The sequence below is a fragment of the Mobula hypostoma genome, chromosome 29, assembly GCF_963921235.1.
Source record: "Mobula hypostoma chromosome 29, sMobHyp1.1, whole genome shotgun sequence".
NCBI classification, from domain to species: domain Eukaryota; kingdom Metazoa; phylum Chordata; class Chondrichthyes; order Myliobatiformes; family Myliobatidae; genus Mobula; species Mobula hypostoma.
In genome coordinates this window covers 20,313,174-20,335,218 of record NC_086125.1, presented here as the reverse complement: position 1 = coordinate 20,335,218, position 22,045 = coordinate 20,313,174, and the positions used below count along the sequence as shown (strand labels likewise).

At 47.0% G+C, this 22,045-nt stretch overlaps 1 protein-coding gene across 2 annotated transcripts in view; it reads left to right on the top strand.

The window, feature by feature from the left end:
* Positions 1–22,045, top strand: part of notch3 (notch receptor 3) — a 224,764-nt gene that overhangs the window by 129,225 nt on the left and 73,494 nt on the right. For both annotated transcript variants that reach the window (XM_063035973.1, XM_063035972.1), the window contains exons 9-10: positions 4,782–4,895; positions 20,114–20,227. In XM_063035973.1, the coding sequence (XP_062892043.1) occupies positions 4,782–4,895; positions 20,114–20,227 (228 nt within the window). The remainder of the gene's footprint in view (positions 1–4,781; positions 4,896–20,113; positions 20,228–22,045) is intronic.

Sequence of the window (22,045 nt, the reverse complement as noted above, 5' to 3'; positions counted from 1 at the left end):
CACCTGGAATATTGTGTGTTGAAGGATGTGATAAGCTAGAGAGGGTGCAGAAAAGATTCTGAAAGATGTTGTCAGGACTGGAGGGCTTGAGTTATGAGGAGAGACTGAGTGGGCTGGGATTGTTTTCTCTCGAGTGAAGGAGGCTGAGCGGTGACCTTCTAGGGTGTTCATAAAATTATGGGATGGGTAGTTACTGACTGTTTCTCAGGATACCATCAGGTTCAGGAACAGTTATTACCCTACAACCATCAGGCTCCTGAACCAGTGTGGATCACTTCAGGCACCACTATGCTGAACTGATTTTATGATCTACAGACCCACTTTCAAGGACTCTTTACAACTCATGTCCTTAGTATTACTTTTATTTTCACAGATTCTTTTGTGGAATGGGTCTGTCGGTGTATAATTTTTTATGATTCTTTCCTTGAGAATCTTTTTTGCACCCTCTGTAGCTTAATCACATCCTTCCTATAGTATGGAAACACACAAGTTTCTTTTTAAATTTTATCCTGTAAATGCCTATGAGAAAATGAATTTCAAGGTACTATACGGAAACATGATAATAACTTTGAGGATGAAACTAGAGAGCACAGGTTAAAGGTAAGAGGGGAAGTTTTAGGGATCCTGAGGGATAGGTTTTTCCACACGGGACGATGGGCATTTGGAACGAGGAACTGAGGCGGCTCACATTGCAGTAAAGAACAGAAATTTGGGCCGGTGTACGGACAGGAAAGGTTCAGAGGGATATGGACCAAATACGGGCAATCTGGCCTACGTCAGGAAAGCACCTTGATCGAGCTGGGTTGAGGGGCCTGTTTTCATGCTGTGTTGGTCTGTATCACCATCTTGTCGCGCTGGAGAGGGTTGTGAGTTCCTGACATCCCAAGAACGACTCTGTCTGGAGCCTAGCTCCTGGCAGGGTCACCCCTGGCGGTAAGGTCAAAGAAAGAGCGATCCAACCAAGACCTCAGTGGTGGAGCTGGCAGAAGATGACGTCACCTCACAACGGTAGTGAAGGCGGAGGAAGGTTACAGCCGTGAAGGGGCCCCAGTCGTCTTGGATGCCGCGTCACCGGGCCCTGACCCTGATCTGTCAAGGGTCACGTGGTGTTTGCCTGTGTGCCAGCTTCCCCATTTTGAATAAACTCAGGCAGGCATTCTCCGTTAAAGGAGAACATCATACTGAACTCGAGTGTTTGCACTGCCACCACTGAGTAGTTGGAAACTCGGCTTGAGGACTTGCTGGCCTAAGGCACTAACGTAGAGTGCGTACACCTTGGCGTATAACAGCGACTGTACGTCTTCAGTCTCAGCCTGCTTCTCAAGAACTACCAGCCTAGTTCACACCAGATATGGCTGTTCTGTCACTGACAGAAAGATGAAAAGGTCTACTTCCCGTGAAAGTAGGGCCCGAGAAAGGTTAATTATGCAATGTATTCTATTTTAATGAACCTCCAATTAATCCCATCGTTTGGAATCCGCTTTACGTTACTATGTAAATAGTCCATTGTGCAGACACAAGTATACTGTATGATGCCAGTGCTTTTCAACACAGCCTGTCACTCACATACTACATTACTGTCACACCAGACAGGGATCTGTAAACCCACAAAGGCACTTAGACTCCAGTTGCTCTCCTGTGGAAAGGGAAAAGAGAAAGGGCCGTCATCCTACTTTGCATAGCTTTCCCTTTGAACCTTACTGCTCAATAGCTTTCACTGCCAGTCCTGCTGGCCTGTCTGCCAACAAAGCTGGCTGAAACTGATGAATTCTGCAGGCATGAGAGAGGATGCTCCCCGCCCCTAACCCCGAGAGGTAGGCCCCTCAATCCATGCTCTCAGCCTCGGGAGCTTGGAGCTGTGTCTGTGTTACCATTGTGGGGTGGAGGGGGAAGAGGGCTGGGGGCCAGGATAGCAGACAGTACTTTGATGCTGAGTTGGATATTCAGACCTGTGCAGACTGGCACACGTGCATGCATGCATAGAAATGCATGTAGAGACATGCGCCCGTGCATATCTGCATTCTTCCTCTCTCCCCTCTTCTGTGTGTGCCTCTCTCTCTCCCCCTCTCCCTGTCTCTCTTTCTCTCTCTCCTCTATCTCTCCTTCCCTTTCTCTCCCTGTCCGTCTCTCCTCTCTCACTCTCCCCATCTCTTTTTCTCTCCCTCCCTGTCTCCCCCTGTCCCCCTCCCCCTCTCCCCCTGATCCCATCCCTGTCCCCTCCCCCTCTCCCCTCCCCCACTCTCCCCATCCCCTCCCCCTCTCCCTCTCCCTCCCCCCTCACTCTCCTCCCATCCCCTCCCTCTCTACCCCTCCCATCTCAATGTCTTTCATGTCTTTCCTCTCTCTTTTGCTCACTATCTCTGTCTGTCTGACTCTTTCTCAGTGAACACACACTCACACGCTCACGCACTCACACACTGACACACTCAGAAACTGACAGAACTTTCCTCTGGCTCTCTGGGAGTGGCTCCACGCTCTGCTGACCCATTACTGCCTGTACCTTCCCCATGTCTGCGGAGACTGCTTCCCTCTTCACTGTTCCACATCCTTCCCTTTCACCGATGAGACCCACCCACCACTCTCCATTACACATGTGATAAATAAATGAATCTGAATTTGGATAATGGAACAACTTCCCTCTCGAAACTAGTCCTGATAGTTTATCAGAAGCCACCTATCCTTACCTTGTCTCTTCTGGCTCACCGCCCAGCATTTAGATCCCTCCTGCACTGAGGAAATGAATCCGTAATCTATTGATTCAAATCGCTCTGTGGCCCGTTTCCTTTCACAGCTGCCCCTGCCATTATCCTCACACTCCGTCTCTCCATATCACCTCTGCCAACCCCTCTCTCCATCTCACCTCTGCCAACCCCTCTCTCCTCTGCTTCTCACCTTCCCCACAGGCGTCCAGGTTAGATCGGAGAGCTTGACATTTTCTGAGGAGCGAAGAGGGTTGAGAGATCTGGTACAAGGCACAAGAGCAGAATTACGCCAGTTGACCCATCGTTTGCTCCGACATTGAATCATGGTTGACTTATTATCCTTCTCAACCCCATTCTCTTGCCTTCTCTCTGTAATATTTGATGCCCTTACTCATCTAGAATCTCTCAACTTCCACTTTACTTACACCCAATGACTTGGCCTCCACAGATGAATTCCACAGATTCACCACCCTCTTGCTAAAGAAATTCCTCCTCGTCTCTATTCTAAAGGGATTTTCTTCTATTCTGAAGAATACCTTCCGGTCCGAGACTCCCGCACTATTGGAGACAGCTTTGATGCAGGCCTACTATCAGGACTAGTTTCGAGAGGGAAGTTGTTCCATTATCCAAATTCAGATTCATTTATTTATCACATGTGTAATTGAAACACTCAGCAAAATGCTCATTTGTGTTGACCGCCAACACACACACAAGGATGTGCTGGGGTAGACCGCTAGTGTCACCACGCATTCTGGCGCCAACATAGCACGTCCACAACATTCGGCAAAACAACACAAACAACAAGAACAAAACAACAACAGCAACGTGAGCCCCTTTTTCTCCCTCCCACTCCACACACAGAGACAGGCGTCCAACCCCAGAACAGGCCATCTCCGGGCCTCCCTCCTCCAGTTGCTAGCCCAGACTCTCAGCCATTAGCAGCTGGTTTAAGGGCAGAGGTTACTGATTTTAGAGGTGTTTAAGGGACAGTGAGGGGAAAGAGTGTGGAAACTTCCTGTAGGGGTGAGGGGGAGGCAGAAGCCCTCGCTACATCTAACACGTATATCGTTTACCTGTAACGGGCCCAGATTGGAACCTGGAGCTGGGAAGTGGAATTAATCTGATATCTGTCGTTGGCTGGTGTGACCATGAAAGGCTAAATAGCCCACTTCTAAACCATAGTTTTTGTTTTATTTATCCTCCACCCACATAATGTGACCTCACTTTTGTGTTTCAGCCAATCAGAAATACCCGATTGAGACTGCGAGAATCATTGGAATTTTTGAAGTGTTTTCTCCGTCCTCTAAGTACATAAGACTTGCATGTAGTTCCATTAATAATAAGAACTTACTTTCTTCCAAGAAGCTGACCTAGCTTTTTTTGATTGGCTGATTGATTATAGCCCGGAAAAGGCCTTTCTGGCCCATCAACCCCTGATTTAATCCTAGCCGAATCACGGGATAATTTACAATGACAAATTAACCTACCAGCCATTAGGTCTGTGGACTGTGGGAGGAAACCGGAGCACCCGGAGGAAACCCACACGGTCACCGGGAGAACGTACAAACTCCTTACATACAGCAGCAGAGTCGAACTCGGGTCGTTGGTACTGTAAAGCATTGCGCTAGCCGCCACGCTGGCGTGCCCCGCGTGATTTCTCACATCGCAATGAAACCTAATATCTCAGCTGGTCGTGTGTCATCCTAGGCAACGTAAGCATTGCACTTCGCATTCCACACCTGTGGTATCGTATGCAAACTTTTAGATGGAGTTGGAGGTGGTATGTAGGATTAGGGTGACATACACTGTGTCAAATGACCTCCTGCCATGTAAGCACAGGATCCTACTGATACCGGAAATCTTGAACAACACCCACAAGCTCAGCAAGCCCCGATGAAGGGTCTCAGCCCGCAACATTGCCAATTTATTCCCCTCCACAGATGCTGCCTGACCTGCCGAGTTCCTCGGGCAGTTTGCGTGTGCGTGTTGCTGCTGCTGTGTAAGTTTCTCTCTGATTTATTTTTGCTTGTCTTCAAAGCAAGGTGTCAAACCAACACTCTGCCGTGTTCTTATCCCCAGGGTTCACCGGGACCTACTGCCAGATTGACATTGACGAGTGTGAGAGCAACCCATGCGTCAACAACGGCGCATGCACTGACATCATCAATGGTTTCGTCTGCAAGTGTCCATCAGGTACGGAGCAGGGTGGCAAGATCCCTCGCTGCAATCACTAACGTTGATTCTTCCACGGCTATTAATTTTGGATACTGTTGAAGACTGTTGGAGGTCTGTGTATGTTCGTGGGTGGATGGGAGGGAGGAATGGGGCTCGTTTTGCTGTTGTTTTGTTGCTTGTTGTGTTCTGTGTTGTCCTCTCGAGCATTATGGGGCATGGTATGTTGGCAGCAGAATATGTGTGACACTTACAGGCTGCCCAAGTACATCCTTGGATTTTATTGGTTGTTAGTGGCAAACAACTCACTTTATTGTGTGTTTCAATATTCATGTGATAAATATCTTGTACCTGAATCCATCTTTTTTCTTTTTAAGAACGATTTACACCTCCTGAGGCAAATGGAGCCTCGGTTAATGTCTTATTGAAAAGACAGAACTTGCTACGCTGGAAGTAGTTTTGTGCTCAGGTTACTGGAGTGAGACTTGACTTGAACCCGTGACCCTAAAGAGGCAAAGTAGCTGCCCACTGAGCTACAGCAGGCAGGGAGTAGTCAAGCTTCTGGGACGAAGTCAGTCCTGGCTTTGACGCAGGTAACAGGGTTGAGGAAGAAGTACAGTTGGACAGGTTGGGAATCACCCAAACTCGTACTCAAGTTTGTTAACAATACCACTGTTGTAGGCCGAATGGAACGTGTTGACGAATTGGCATTTAGAGGGAAATGGAAAATCTGGCTGGGTGGTGCCACAACAACAACCTCTTACTCAATGTCAGCAAGACCAAGGAGCTGATTATCGACACTCACAACACGCTAGAGGAACTCAGCAGGTCGGGCAGCATCCGTGGAAAAGATCGGTCGACGTTTCGGGCTGGAACTCTTCATGTCAGGACTTTGGGAGGGGGAACCAGAGGTCCATGAGGCAGTCCTCATTGGACGATCAGAGGTGGAGAGTTCCTTAGTGTTACTATTATGCAGGACCTGTCCTGTGCCCAGCACGCAAGTGCAATTACGAAGAAAGCACGGCTGCACCTCTACTTCCTTAGGAGTTCGCGAAGATTCGGCATGACATCTAAAACTTTGACAAACTTCTGTTGATGTGCCGCAGAGAGTATATTGACTGGCTGTGTCATAGCCTGCTAGGGAAACATGTATGCTTTTGAAGAGAAAATCCTATCAAAAAATAGTAGATACAGCTCAGCCCATCACAGGTAAAGCTTTCCCCACTATTAAACACATCTACATGAAACATTGTCGTAGGAAAGCACCACCCATCGTCAGGGACCCCCTCCACCCAGGGCATGCAGGAAATCTTGGAGGAGTGGAATTGGGTTTAACCTTAATTAGAGTCTTAGTTCATCAGAGTTGGGATTCAGGAGGTACTTGGACCACCGGCACTCTGTACCTTTCTGCTGTGTTTCTGCTACACCTCTTTCTCCGATGACCGAATTCCCTTTGGTAAATTCACACAATTTGGAGAGCATGGTTCCTTTTGGAGAGCATGGTACTGACCGCAAACCTAGTGTGAAGAGTCTGGATGCAGCTTCTGAATGTCAGGCTGTCACCTTCAATGTGTGCCTTCAAGTTTGCTACTCTTACACAGAAAATGAGTTGTACTTTATCTGTCCAAATGCTTCTTGAGTTTTGGCATTTTATTAATCTCTCAACCACCCTGATCACAGAAGACTTCTGTCTTCTCCAGATTTTCAGTGCAATTGAATCTCAGTTGAGAGTTCCCTCACTCCTCTCTCTCGCTCTCCATTTCTCTCTCTACCTTGCACTCTTACTCTTTCGGAATCTTTGTAGAAACGTAGAAAACCTACAGCACAATACAGGCCCTTCGGCCCACAAAGCTGTGCTGAACATGTCTTTGTCCCCCTTGTCTCTTTCCCTCTTCCATAAGACCATAAGACTGAGGAGCAGAAGTCGGCCATTCAGCCCATCGAGTCTGCTCTGCCATTTTATCATGAGCTGAACCATTCTCCCATTTAGTCCCACTCCCTCGCCTTCTCACCATAACCTTTGATGCCCTGGCTACTCAGATACCCATCAATCTCTGCCTTAAATACACCCAACAACTTGGCCTCCACTGCCGCCTGTGGCAACAAATTCCGCAGATTCACCACCCTCTGGCTAAAAAAGTTTCTTCGCATCTCTGTTCTGAATGGGCACCCTTCAATCCTTAAGTCATGCCCTCTCATACGAGACTCCCCCATCATGGGAAACAACTTTGCCACATCCACTTTGTCCATGCCTTTCAACATTTCTATGAGGTCCCCCCTCATTCTTCCTACCTCCTTCTCTGCCTCTCTCCCTCCCTCTCATTTTTTCCACTCCCTTGCTTGCCTCTCACACTCCCTTCACCCTCTCTTGCTCTCTCTCAATCTCTTTCTGTCCCTCCATGTGTCTCTGTCTTCTTCCTTTAAGCCACAGTGAACCTGCCCCTTTGGCTGAGGTTCCAGTGCTATGGGATCGTTGCCTGGATATAAAATTAGATTTGATACCACACTCAAGCAGCGCATTGGAGCATTAAACTTATTGGAGATGTTATATAAATGCAGGTTTCTGCTTAGCATTGTCAGACTTATCCAGCTTGACCCAATGGTAATGCAGAAATGAGAGAGAGAGAGAGCGATACAGAGATAAGGAGACAGACACAGAGAGTGCTAAGGATTTGTGATCTTCAAATCAAGAAGCACACCCATGAAATAAAGTTTAAATGAACAATGAGGAAATATCCAGGTAAAAGGCTCTCAAATGCTCTGCCAAGGGCTGTTCACAAGGAAATGTCACAGTGACTCTATTGAGCAACAGGCACTGTGACTGACTTTGTCTTGAGTCCAAGATACACGGTTCCCATGGCAACAGTCCTGCCGGATCCATGGAAATATCATCTCAGGAATGCAATTGGATATGGTTGGATAACATTAGATTAAACGAAATGTTGGGATTTTTCAGAGGCCCAGAAATCGTACCAGCTGTCATTCACTTCCCCAAGGAGAGGGAGTCCAGGCCTCCCTTCGGGCTGTGTGGTGGGACAATGGAAAAGACAGCATGGCAAACAGCTCCATTTACTGCCCTACATCACTGATACAATCTTCAGAGCCTCTGGCTCATACAACATGGAAACAAACCATTTGTGCATCGAACCCATCCTGCACTCATTTACTCAAATTCTCCCCTAATCCCAATGTATTCGCCACATTATCCCACCAGCAGTTTGCAGCAGCAAATTAATCCGCATACCTTTGGGATTTTTATTTTATTTAGAGATACAGCATGGCCCGACAAGCCTACGCCACCTAGTTGCAACTCTGTGCCCAATATCAGTTAATAATAAATAAACAGCTAATTTCCCCAAACAGTAAACTGATCAACAGCTCCACTCACTAACCCACTGCACTACCATGACTTTACCATTTCCTGTCAGTCACTTTATGTACAGACACTCCTGTACCTTACCTCTCTTTATGCACATACAAGCAAGCTGTGTATTTCAGCTATCTTGTGTGTTATATTTACTGTGTTTCTTACTATGTGTTCTTTATCTTTGTGTGTTTTTTTTTGTGCTGCATCAGATCTGGAGTAACAATTATCTTGTGTACAGGAAAAGGCATTAAACAATTTTGAACTTGAATACACCTATAACCGGTACATCCTTTGGAATTGTGGGAGGAAACCAGAACACTCGGTGGAAACCCACACGGCCACAGGCAGAGCGGGAAAACTCCACACAGACAGTGCTGGGGGTCAGGACTGAACCCAGATCGCTGGACTTGTGAGGCAGCACCTGAGGTAGTGTGCCCTCCAGACAACACAGGAGGAGAACATTTGGCCCGTTAGGGCCTGTCTTGACTCTTTAAAAGAAAAATCCCCTTCCCTCCCTGGTCTTTCCCCATAACCCTGAAACCTCTTCTCTCTGAGTAATTGCACTATGGGAACTACAATCAAATCTGAATTCTGTTCCCTTGAAGAGATTGCACTCCAGGCCATTGGATGAGTAGTGACTCCCAGCCATCCCCCCCTGCCCCCAAAGAGATCAACAGCCATTGACATTTAAAAATGCAAACACGAGGAAATCTGCAGGTGCTGGAATTTCAAGCAACTCACATAAAAGTTGCTGGTGAACACAGCAGGCCAGGCAGCATCTATAGGAAGAGGTACAGTCGACGTTTCGGGCCGAGACCCTTCGTCAGGATTAACTGAAAGAAGAGATAGTAAGAGATTTGAAAGTGGGAGGGGGAAGGGGAGATCCGAAATGACAGGAGGGAGAGGGATGGAGCTAAGTGCTGGAAAGTTGATTGGCGGAAGGGATATGAGGCTGGAGAAGAGAGAGAATCATGGGACAGGAGGCCCAGGGAGAAAGAAAGGGGGAGGGGGAAGCCCAGAGGATGGGAAAGGAGTATAGTGAGAGGGACAGAGGGAGAAAAAGGAGAGAGAGAGAAAGAATGTGTGTATGTAAGTAAATAACAGATGGGGTATGAAGGGGAGGTGGTGCATTAACGGAAGTTAGAGAAGTCAATGTTCATGCCATCCGGTGGTCCCGATGCGGCCTTCAATATATTGGCGAGACCCATCGCAGGCTGGGAGACCGTTATCGCTGAACATTTACGCTCTGTCTGCCAGAGAAAGCAGGATCTCCCAGTGGCCACACATTTTAATTCCACGTCCCATTCCCATTCTGATATGTCTATCCACGGCCTCCTCTACGGTCAAGATGAAGCCACACTCAGGTTGGAGGAACAACACCTTATATTCCGTCTGGGTAGCCTTCAACCTGATGGTATGAACATTGACTTCTCTAACTTCCGTTAATGCCCCACCTCCCCCTCGTACCCCATCTGTTATTTATTTATTATTATTATTTTTTTTCTCTCTCTCCTTTTTCTCCCTCTGTCCCTCTCACTATACTCCTTTCCCATCCTCTGGGCTTCCCCCCCCCCCCCTTTCTTTCTCCCTGGACCTCCTGTCCCATGATCCTCTCGTATCCCCTTTTGCCTATCACCTGTCCAGCTCTTGGCTCCATCCCTCCCCCTCCTGTCTTCTCCTATCATTTTGGATCTCTCCCTCCCACTTTCAAATCTCTTACTATCTCTTCTTTCAGTTAGCCATTGACATTGCTATTTTAGTGTTATCTAGAGAAATGGGCTTTGACAGTGATTTTTGTTGAGTAGTTGTGCGTAGACTACCCAATCAGACAGTGAGAAGTTCACATGTTACACACGATGATGGTTACACACTGCATTGCCTTTCAGCATGCATAATGCTTCCCATTCATAACCTCCTTGTAGTTCCCGATCCGTTCTCATCAATAATTACTAACCAAATTAGGTGTTCCTTGATCCTGAATTTTATTTCATATATCTGCTGCTAGAGCTTGTAACTTGTTGAAGAAAACTTCGATTTGCACTAGTTTGGGGTACCTGCTCAGTTCCTTGGAGGACATCGCACTGGGCCACATTCCTGAAATACTTACAGATATTGGTATTGATAATGCAGCAAGTTGATGGAGATTTTAAGAAGGCACATGGTATGTTGGCTTTCATTAGTTGGGGAGGGCGGGCTGGAGTTCAAGAGCCGCATGGTAATGCTGCGGCTCTATAAAACTCCGTTTCGTCCATGCTTGGAGTACTGTGTTCTGTTCTGGTTGCCTCATTATAGGAAGGATTTGGAAACTTCAGAGAGGTTGAAGAGAATATTTACTAGGATGCTGCTTGCATGTCATTGAGGAATGGTTGAATGAGCTAGGGCTTTTTCCCTTGGGGCAAAGGACAATGAGAAGCAACGTGATAGAGCGGTATAAAATATTAAGAGGCACTAATCAAATGGACAGACCACGGCCTTCCTCCCAGCATATAGCAGCTAATATGAGAGGGCATAATTTTAAGGTGTTTGGAGGAAAGTACAGGGGGATATCAGAGGTAAAGTCTTTATATAGAAAGTGGTGGGTGTGTGGAACATGCTGCCAGGTGGTAGAGGCAGATACATTGGGGAGGTTTAAGAAAGTCTTAGATTGGCAAATGGATGAAAGACAAATGGAGGGCTGTGTAGGAGGGAAGGGTTAGATTGATCTTGGAGTAGGTTAAAGAGTTAGCACGACATTGTGGGCTGAAGAGCCTGTATTGTTCTGTGTTCTATCACCCTTTTTTTTAAAAGATGAGCTTTATTTGTCACATGTACATCGAAACATTCAGTGGTTGAGTCAGATCAAGTCAGCGAGGATAGTGTCCTCCAAGTATTGTCAGGCTTCCAGAGCCTACACAGCATGCACACAGTTCAGTGACACCAACTGGAGCCCCCAGAGGAAACACACGCGATCACCAGGAGAACGTACAAACTCCTTACAGGCAACGATGGGAACTTACCCTGGTTGGTGGCCGCTGGCACCGTAAAGCATCGTGCTACGGTGCCACCCTAAACGGTGGCAGACGGGGCTGGATAATAATGCTGGCCTCACAAGTGAAGCCCAGATCATGAAAAATGAATGAACAAAAACATCCCAATGTGGAGCTCCTTCACATTGTGCGAGTGCAAACTGTCGGAGAATATTTCATCGTAATTCACAGAGACAGCGAGATCTTTACCAAGTGCTCCACATCCTCAGCCTGCAGCCCCATTATCAGGATGTGTGGAGAAGTGGGTTCCTGGCCAACATTTCTTCCTCAAATAACCACCGCTACTAGAGCTGCTGCCGTACACTTCAATGACTCTACTGGCCACCATTCCCACCAAACTCTCTGGTCACCTTGACCATGCCATATTTACCTTGGTTGCATGACTAAGAAATTACATTGGAATTCTCAGTATAGTGTGACAATGCAGAGGGTACTGCCTGGATTAGAGAGCATGTCTTATGAGGGAAGGTTAGGTGAGCTAAGGGGAGGGGAGGGAACGTCGACTCAGACCATGAGAGGCCAGCGTCGGGCATTTTCATGCCTTACAAGGCGCAGGTTGGAAGTCTGTGTGGGGCGCCACTCCTCACACAGACACTAGAGCAATGTGTGGTTAGGTGCCTTGCTCAAGGACACAAACACGCTGCCACAGCTGAGGCTCGAACTAGCGACCTTGAGGTAACTAGGTGAACGCCTTAACCACTTGGCCACGTGCCCAACACACCTTAGGTGAGCTAGGGTTTGGAGCAAAGGAGGAAGAGGGGTGACTTGATAGAGTTGTTTAAGATGATAAGACAGGGAGAACAGATGGCCAGCAACCTCTTGCCAGGGCAGCAATGGCTAATATGAGAGGGCATAATTTTAAGCTGATTGGAGGAGAGGAAAGGGGAGATATCAAGAGATAGGTTTTTTACACAGAGAGTGGTGGGTGTCAGGGGTAGGGGTACACAGGGACATATATCTGCAGGCTGTGTTTGGTGCTGTCTCTCTGCAGTTTGCACATTCTCAGGTGACCTCTGGTTGCTCCAGTTTCCTCCCAAGTTGCAGAGACGTCCAGGGTGCTCCGTTAGTTGGCCACTGTAATTGCCCTCAGTGTGTAGGTGAGGGGCAGAATCTGAGGGAGAGGTCATGAGGTGCGGGGAGAATTAAATACCATTAGTGTAGGTTTCATGCACACGGGTTGTTGATGATCGCTGTGAGCTCAATGGCCTGAAGAGACGGTTTCTGCGCTGTCTCTCTCTACGACTAAGAGGAACCGCTCACTAACCTCACCACTATGTGTGGGACCAAAATAATTAACTGTTACTCCAGAATACACGAGCCACCACACAGAACATTTCAGCACAGTACAGGCCCTTCAGCCCACAATGTTGTGCCAGCCTTTTAACCTACTCCAAGATCGACCTAACCCTTCCCTCCCACATAGCCATGAATTTCTCTTTCATCTGTGTGCCTATCTAAGAGCTGCTTAAATATCCCTAAAGTATCTTCCACTACCTCCCGGCATTGTATTCCAGGCAGATACCATCCTTTGTGTAAAAAAAAATCCTGCCTTTGACATCCTCCCTATACTTTCCTCCAATTGTCTTAAACTCACGTCCTGTTGTTTAACCCTTTGATGCTCCAGGAAAATGGTGCTGGCTGTCAAGTCTTTCCAGCCTCTTATCATCTTATGCACTGCGATCAAGTTGTTTCTAATTCTCCTTTGCTCCAAAGGGAAAAGCTGCGACTCACTGAGCCTAACGTCATAAGACGTGCTCCCTCATCCAGACAGCATCCTGGTGAATCTCTTCCGCAGCCTTGATGTTCAGCTAGATTCGTGAACTGCTGTAATCCTTCTGGTAGAGGTGTTCTCGCAGTACTGCTGAGAAAGGATTTCCGTACGTACACCTTCACTCAGGTGCTCCCTAAAGCCAGACATCCCACCTCTCCCGGAAGTTCCGGGAGTCTCCTGCATATTAATAGTTGCTCCCTGATGCCCGCAAATAATATACAATATCATGGAAAACAATTTTTTTTTGAGGGAGGGAGGGAGAGAGAGAGAGAAAGAAAGAGAGAGCGCGAGACAGCAAGCGCAAGAGCAAGAAAACAAGCACGAGTGAGAGCGACCACGAGAGAGAGCGTGAGAGCGTGCGCACGTGCGAGAGAGAGAGCGAGCAAGAAAGCAAGCGCGAGAGAGAGAGAGAGAGAGCGAGAAAGCAAGAGAGAGAGCGAGAAAGCAAGCACAAGAGCGGGTGGCCATGAGCGAGAACAAGACCACGAGCGAGAGAGTTCCAAAAAAAAGTCAGAGTGGCAGAGTGTTCCAAAAAAAGAAAATGTAAAATGTACGTCACCTCAGACTACACTAAAGTGTACTCCTGCCTAATAGGGGTCAAAATAATGACAGTGTTGCTCGCTGCACTGTTTGCAACAGTGACTTTTCTATTGCCCATGGTGGGTTAAAATGTAAAAGACATGTTGAGGTGAGTTTAACAGGTGTCATTCGTTCATTAGCATAGCTAACGTTATTTAAACTCGCTGGCTAGCTGCTAAGGAGCTACTCTATTGCAGACATCCCACCTCTCCCGGAAGTTCTGGGAGTCTCCCGCAAATTGATGTTGCTACCTCCCTGAAATGAATTTTTGCAGGGTGTGATGTCTGCTAAAGCCCATCTTTCCCACCAAACCATCCGGTCACTTTGACCATGACACTTTTGCCTTGATGGCATTACTCTGAAGTATCACTGGGATTCTCAGTATAATATGACTGCACAAATTGTTTGTGACAATGAGGAAGATCTCAATAGTGGGTGCCAAAGACGGGAATATATATTATTTTTGATAATTGAGAAGTGTGACTGTATAGGCCTCAAAGAGTAAACTCACATGAGATGGTTGAAAATTTATACTCTCTAGACTGATTGGCTGATCTTCTGCCCAAAAAATTAGCTAATTGCATTGATAATCAAATTCCAGATAAGAGAATAGATTGCACTGAGTACTGGAATCTTTTCTTTTGACCAATACAATCCCTGCCCTGTGTGCTGCTTGGTAGGTGCCTAGCTCGTGAGAGGCCTTCAGACCAGGCTTCACCAACTTGTCTTGTAACTGTGAGGTTATTCAGGGGTCAGGGTGCAGTGTACCTCAGCCTGTCCTTTGAAGAAGCTCTCTGTTGGTGGCTGATTGACAAGAGGGGGCCGTGTCTGTTATCTCCTTGAGGCAGACAATGTCCCAATTGTTCCGAGGGCCTCTGCTCCCCTTCACGTGAGAAGGAGCTGCCCTTAATGAGAGGGAGGCTCAATTCTTTCAGGCACAATTTACATTTGGGGCAGACACAGGGCCCCTCACGCGCTCAGTGCGTCTCACACGCAGCCATTGACGGTCTGCCTGAAGGAGCAGCACCTCAGAATACAGCTGTCAGATTCAGTCAGTCCGCCCGATGCTCCTGCTCTCCTTTCTTATTCTGAATTGTCGCTCTGCCTTCCCTTTCTCAGTAAGCTGACACAGGACTACATTCACCGAGAACTCCCAAGTTTCTGAATACATTTTCTGTTGCAGTTCTCAGCGAGCTGCCGAATATACTGTAAGATTCAGATGTGAATTTAGACCGCTTCATTTTAACAAAACCCTTCAAAAGTTATCCTCAGCTAAATGACATACGTAGCAGGGAGCATATTCATCTGCAAAATGTTCTTGCTATCTTGTTTTGTTTCCCAAATATTTCACCTGCCCTTGTTCTTGTATCCCAGCCATTGAGTTTGTATTGATTATGTCCAGACCTCTGCTTACCTGAACAACCGAGAGGAGTTCCTCGCCAGTGGGAGGCAGTTGGCCCTAGTTACCCATTCAACCTTGGCCTTGAGAAGAGTCTTTCCCATTGAACGGGAATTCATTATTAGCGAGGGTTTTTTAAAAAAAAATGGATTCATGACCAAACACTGCCTGGTGGGTCAGCTGAAGCTATGAACGAGTCAAAAGGAATGAAATACCAGCCTCCCTTTGATCGTTTGCAGCAGAATCCCAAGGGTGTTTGACTATCCAGTTACTGTATCTTTTGCTTTGTAAACAACCTGCTTTACTGGGCAGCATTGGCAAGCTCTTTAATTTTGACATCAGTTCACTAAATGTTGACGGAGGTTAAATAGAACAGAGAACATTACAGCACAGTATAGGCCTTTCGGCCCACAATGTTGTGCCAGCATTTTACCCTACTCTAAGAACAATCTAACCGTTCCCTCCTTACATGGCCCTCCTTTTTTCTGTCATCCATGTGTCTATTTACGAGTTTCTTAAATGCCCTGAATGTAACTGTCTCTACCATCTCCCCCGGCAGTACTCACCACTCTCTGTGTGAAAAAAAAACAGACCTACCTTTGACATCTCCCCCCCGCGCCCACTTTCCTCCAATCACCTTAAAATTATGCCCCCTAGCCATTTCTCCCCTGCAAAAATGTCTCTGGTTACCCACTTGATCTATGCCTCTTATCATTTTGTACACCTCTATAAATTCATCCCTCATCCTCCTTTGCTCCAAAAGCCCTAGCTTGCTCAACCTATGTTCATTTGATATGCTCTCTAATCCAGGCAGCAACTCGGTAAATCTCCTCTGAGCCCTCCCTAAAGCTCCCACATCCTTCCTGTGGCACACGTCAGGTGTATGATGGGGAGCGTCGATCAGCAAAGGCTCCCATGGGCTCCTGATCCCCTTACTTGGGAGTGTCGTGGTTATTGGGTGAACCATCACAGGGACTGTTCAAACCGACCAAACATCCCACTAACAGAACGCTGGGTGACCTGTTCTAACAAATATAGCTCCGTCTTCCGGGTGCAGGGGTTGTGGTGGTGTTTCGGAAAACAGAGAAGCCCGACTAGGAGAACCCACGAGATGGTGAAATGGGATCTGCCACCCCCAATAATTTGAGGATTTGGATGTAGAGGTCCGGTATGGTAACAGGCCCTTCCAGCCCAACAAGCCCAGTTACACCCATGAGACTAACTAACCTACCTGTACATCTTTGGAACAAGGAAGGAAACAGGAGGAAACCCATGTGGTCGGGGAGGGGGGTGGGGGGAGAGCATACAAACTCCTTACTGACAGTAGCGGAATGGAGTCTGGGTTGCTGATGAGGTGCTGATGAGGTAGCGTTATGCTAACCGCAATGCTACGATGCCGCCTTATTAACGTGACATGCAAGATGCCGTGCAGCGTTTAAATGTGAACTAGCGTTACACTAACCGCAGCGCTACTGCGCCTTATTAACGTGCCATGCAAGATGACGTGCAGCACACCTGGATTTAACTAGAAGCATTTTATGAATATACAATTTAACCGTGATTTTGTGCTAAATTATTCACACTCTTAATTGGATTTATTGAGCATGGTACTTAGTTGAATTAGCTATTTACATTAGAATGTTAGCTGGTCCCTGTCACTGATCCGTGTTATACTGGTGACATTATCAAGCGTGAATCTAATGATGAAGTGGTTAATATTTTCACGTCTGGGCTATTGATTGGAACACCTCAGCTGAACCCTGCCATGCCAGCTAGGAAATTAAGCTGAACTAATTGGCTAAAATCTGGAATCAAAGGCTGATGTCAGTGACTATCCCCGGAAAAGGTCAAGGTTCATTCCTGTTCTTCAGGGAAGGAAAGCAGGACCACTCCATACCTGAACTAGTACGGCTGGCTCCAAACGGCCTTGAGCAAGCCCCCTGCTTCCAGGGGCAATTGAGGATGAGTAATAAATGCTGGCAAAGCCCACAACGCGTGGGCTATTCAGATCGTTAAAGCAAAAAGCACCGCACGTTTTGAGAATACAAGCTGACACATTTTGTCTAGCTTTCTGTATCTGTGTCTTTCCTGATTTTAAGGTATCTCATTACCAGACATCCCACCTCTCCTGGAAGTTCCGGGAATCTCCCACATATGAATAGTGGCTTCCTGATGCCCGCAAATTATATACAATATCACGGAAAACAATTTTTTTGAGAGTGAGAGAGCGCGCGAGCAAAAGAGAGAGAGAACGCGAGAGAGAACGCGAGAGAGAGCGCAAGAGAGAGCGCGAGAGAGAAAGCAAGCGAGAGAGAGAGCACAAGAGAGAGAGCGCACAAGAGAGAGAGCGCGAGAGAGAAAGCAAGCGAGAGAGAGCGCGAGAGAGAAAGCAAGCGAGAGAGAGCGCACAAGAGAGAGAGCGCGAGAGAGAAAGCAAGCGAGAGAGAAAGCAAGCGAGAGAGCGCGAGAGAGCAAACAAGCGAGAGCGCGAGAGTGCAAGAGAGAAAGTGCGTGAACAACCATGAGAGAGAGAGCACGAGTGAGAGAGTGAGAGAGCGAGAGCACGCCATGGCGGAGTGTTCCAAAACAAAATATAAAACGTACGTCACCCCAGACTACACTAAAGTGTACCCCTGCCTAATAGGGGTCAAAATAATGACAGTGTTGCTCGCTGCACTGTTTGCAACAGTGACTTTTCTATTGCCCATGGTGGGTTAAGACTGTAAAAGACATGTTGAGATGAGTTTAACAGATGTCATTCGTTCATTAGCATAGCTAACGTTATTTAAACTAGCTGGCCAGCTGCTAAGGAGCTACTCTATTGCAGACATCCCACCTCTCCCGGAAGTCTCCCGCAAATTGATGGTGCTACCTCCCTGAAATCAGTTTTTGCAGGGTGGGATGTCTGCATTATGGAACTGATTCTTTCACTCGGTAATGAACTAGGGAGCATGCTTGCACTTTTTTTTTGAACTTTTCCACAACTTTGAAGTCTCAGCTTTATTTTTTTAATTGAGCGATACAGGGCAGTAACAGGCCCTTCTGGCCCAATGACACCCCGATGGCCAATTAACCCTCTAATCCGTACCACTTTGGAATGTGGGAGCACCCGGAGGAAACCCGTGCAGTCATGGGGAAAAGATAAAAACTCCTGACAGACAGCTGTGGGAATCGAACCTGCATCGCTGGGGCTGTGATAGCGTTACACTAACCACTATGGCTGCCATGCCGTCTCTGAATACCATACAACCAATGAAATACTTACTGAGGTGTGGTCACTGTTGTAAAACAGGAAAGTAGGAACAAATTCAGGCCTCACAAGCAGGGATGTGACAGGAAAATAATTTCCTTTATTAATATAATCCAAAATTGGCCGGCTCTGGGGAGTGTGCCAGTGGATGTCCACAAAATAGTGCCATGAGAATTTTTTCATATTGAGGACGTGTCTGCTCTCTTCGCTGCGGTACCATAATATTCTAAGTCCCAGGAATGAATGGGTTAATGTATGAAGAGTATTTGATGGCTCTGGTCCTATACTCACTGGAGTTTAGAAGAATGAGGGGGGGGTCTCATTGAAAACTATTGAATATTGAAAGGCTTAGATCGAGTGTGGACGTGGAGTGGATGTTTCCTATCGCGGAGGAGTCTCAGACCAGAGGGCACAGCCTCGGAGTATAAGGATCTCCCTTTAGAACAGATCTTCTTCAGCCAGAGATTGCGATATAGTGCCATGGATGTCTCAGGAGTCCAAGTCTTTGGGTATATTTAAAGCAGAGGTTGATAGGTTCTTGATTAGTGAGGGCATGAAAGGTTATGGGCAGAAGGCAGGAGGATGTGTTTGAGTGGGATAATGAATCAGCCATGATGGAATGAAGGAGCAGACTCCATGGGTTGAATGGCCTAATTCTGCTCCTACGTCTAATAAGAGTAGCTTTATTTGTCACATGTACATCAAAACATGCAATGGATTGTGTTGTTGAATGTCAAATCAAGTCAGTGAGGATTGTGCTGGGCAGCCCACAAGTGTCACCATTCTTCCAGCGCCAACATACCATGCCCACAACTCGCTAACCCTAACCCGTACGTCTTTGGAATGCGGGAGGAAACCGGAGCACCCGGAGGAAACCCACACACTGACACTGGGAGACGTGCATACTCCTTCACAGGCAGTGGTGGGAATTGAACCCCGATCAGTGCCCGCTGGCACTGTGAAGTGACTGACTGACCGCTACGCTACCGTACCGCCCTGGAACTCGATGGCGAAAGTACAAAAAGAAATGCCATTGAAAAGTTAAAAAAAAAAAATAAAATCACAAAAAAGATAAAAAGCATTGAAAATAATCCATGAGAAGTTTGGCCAGTTAGCCGTGAGGAGATTGTATTTGCCTTGTAGCCATTTCACTGACCCCACATTACAACAAGATGACTTTCATTCACAGCAACAATATAGCACTCTTGAATTCCATCCATTTTACAAAACACGCTGACTACCTGAAGTATTGCTCCTGCTCTCCCCTTTTGGGGGGAAGCCAGGAAGATGGAACCACGGGAGCACTTTTGTACTCCAGGGGCGTTTAAATTGATACTGAGAAGATGTTGCCCTTAGTGGCAAATCCAGAGGCAGGGGACATGGTTTTAGTAGAAAGGATTTGTCCATTTAAAATGGAGATGAGGAGCAATTTCTTGTGTAAGGGCCATAAATATTTCAAGTTCAATGCCAGAGACCCGTGAATGTTGAGTCTTTCAGGGCCGGGATGGGTTGTAAAGATTAACAGAGAAGTGGGCATTGACTGGAAAATGAGCTGACCAAAGATTTTACTGAATGGTGGAGCAGATTTGAGGGGCTTTACAAGCAGCTCTGTATGTTTACCGGAAGCCAGTATTGGGCGTGTACCAATCTGCCAATAAGTGTGGTTGGAGTCAGTAACTGGTTTGGAGTGAGCCTCGGCCCTCACGGAGGAACGGCTGATTTAATACCTCTGGGCTTGTCAAGTGCATGGAACAATAGGCCATTCAGCCCCTTGAGCCTGTCTGACCATTCACTGCAGAGATTGACAGCCGAGAACACTGACCTCTTTTCCTCCTTTCCCTTGGCAGGCTTCACTGGAGCAATGTGCCACATTGACGTTGACGAATGTGCGAGCACCCCCTGCCAGAATGGAGCCAAGTGCTTCGACAGGCCGAACGGATACGAATGCAAATGTGCAGAGGGTGAGCCTCTGACCTCGCAGTCAAAGCCTTGGACCGCATACAGCCAGTTACCACAGACACAAGGCGTTCCGCTGCTCTCCCGTCTCTTCAGCAGATCCTAGCACTGTTCTGCTTGCAATGCCCCCTTGGTCAACGGGTCCAACTTTGTTCATTGAAGAACTGGGCCCTTGGAAATAGAAACTGGTATCTTTGGGGCTGTAAATATCATGAGTCACGGGGATGGGAAATTATTTTACCACACAATCTTGCTAATAAACCCTTAATTGCCAAGAAAGGATTGAATGGAAAGCTAGATTATAAACACAATAGATTCTGCAGATACTGGAAATCCAGAGTAGCACACACGTACAGTAATGCTGAAGGAACTCAGCAGGTCAGGCAGCATCCAAGGAGACCCTTCGTTAGGGGTCTCGGCCCAAAACATCAACTGTTAATTCCTCTCCATAGATGCTGCCTGAACGGCTGAGTTCCTCCAGTATTTTGTGTGCGTGTAACTCTTAAGACGGGAGAAAAATGGGCAAAGATAACCTAGTTTGTGTTCTTTGCATTATATTCTCCCTCTGTTCCTCTCCGCACTGTGCCACCCTCTCCCGTTCCTCAGGCCACTTACCCTTCGTACCCTCTCTCGAGAACGGACTGTCAGTGGCAGAAGGCTGTTCAAATCCCAAATCCGGCAGATCTTTTTACCCGCGCTCCCCCAGGACTCGTGCACAAAGCAGAGGGATGTGCTGTCTGTACACCTGTAGATCTTTTTTCAAGCAGACACAATTCTCTCATGAGTTATATGTTCTAAATTCTATTGCCCTAATTCACAGCTCAGCATTGCACTTGACAGGTCAAAATACAAACAGCACCAAAGTAAAATCTAAACTGTTTATATCTGTTTGTAGTTGAGTTTCAACAGCTAATAGTTATTCTCCCACAGTTACTTTAATGACAAAATCATAGCCTCTCATCATAAGCATCTGCCTTTACTCAAATGTCAACGTGGAGAAAACAGGAAGAAAAATGATCGAGTGAACTTTGGGCCAGATATAGGGCCCTTCAATTATTTGAAATGTAGGATTAATACAAAGGTATATGTCAGCCCAGTCAAGGGGTGAGAGGGAGGCTTCTTGTGTCATTTTTCAGAAGATGTTACATTTATATACAGACGAACGGGGGAGAAATCAGCCCCTATGTGCGGACTGACACTAACAAGGCCTCTGAATAGATAAAACTGCATTGTTCAAGCGAGCCTGATTAGTATTCACAGGATCTAAACGCAGGCACCAGGGAAGCCTGTTGGATATGATGTCTATTGTGCAGAGAGCTCATAGAATATTCTGCTCAACAATAGCAGGTTTGTGCGATCTTTCCACACCACCCCCCAACCCCCCCCCACTATTTTTTTTTACTTGCTGTGCGAAGGGCTCAGATCAGTGCAGAGGTGTTGCATGGAGCGAATGTGAGAACCAGTTTTGCTTTGCATCTGTGTCAGACAGCTGCGGACGGGTAAGAAACAAAAATAAGACCCAGATCTTGGAAATTATCGCGACTTCTGAAGTTTTTGAATCCACAGAGGCTAAATGACTACAGGGACAATCAGAACCATATGAATATATGCAAAACCATGGGCAAGTCTCCGGTCCACGCCGTACTCAGAAGAGACAAGTTCAAGTTCTGGCCTTGGCAGACCAGCAGACGTGTCGAATCAGGAGGAGGAGGAGGGATGAGGCTTCCTTCTTGTTCCAGCGTAAAAATACCACCCCTCCCGCCCCCCAGGTTTATTCACTTTTGTTTTATTTAGAGATACTGCTGGGTTACAGGCCAGTCTAG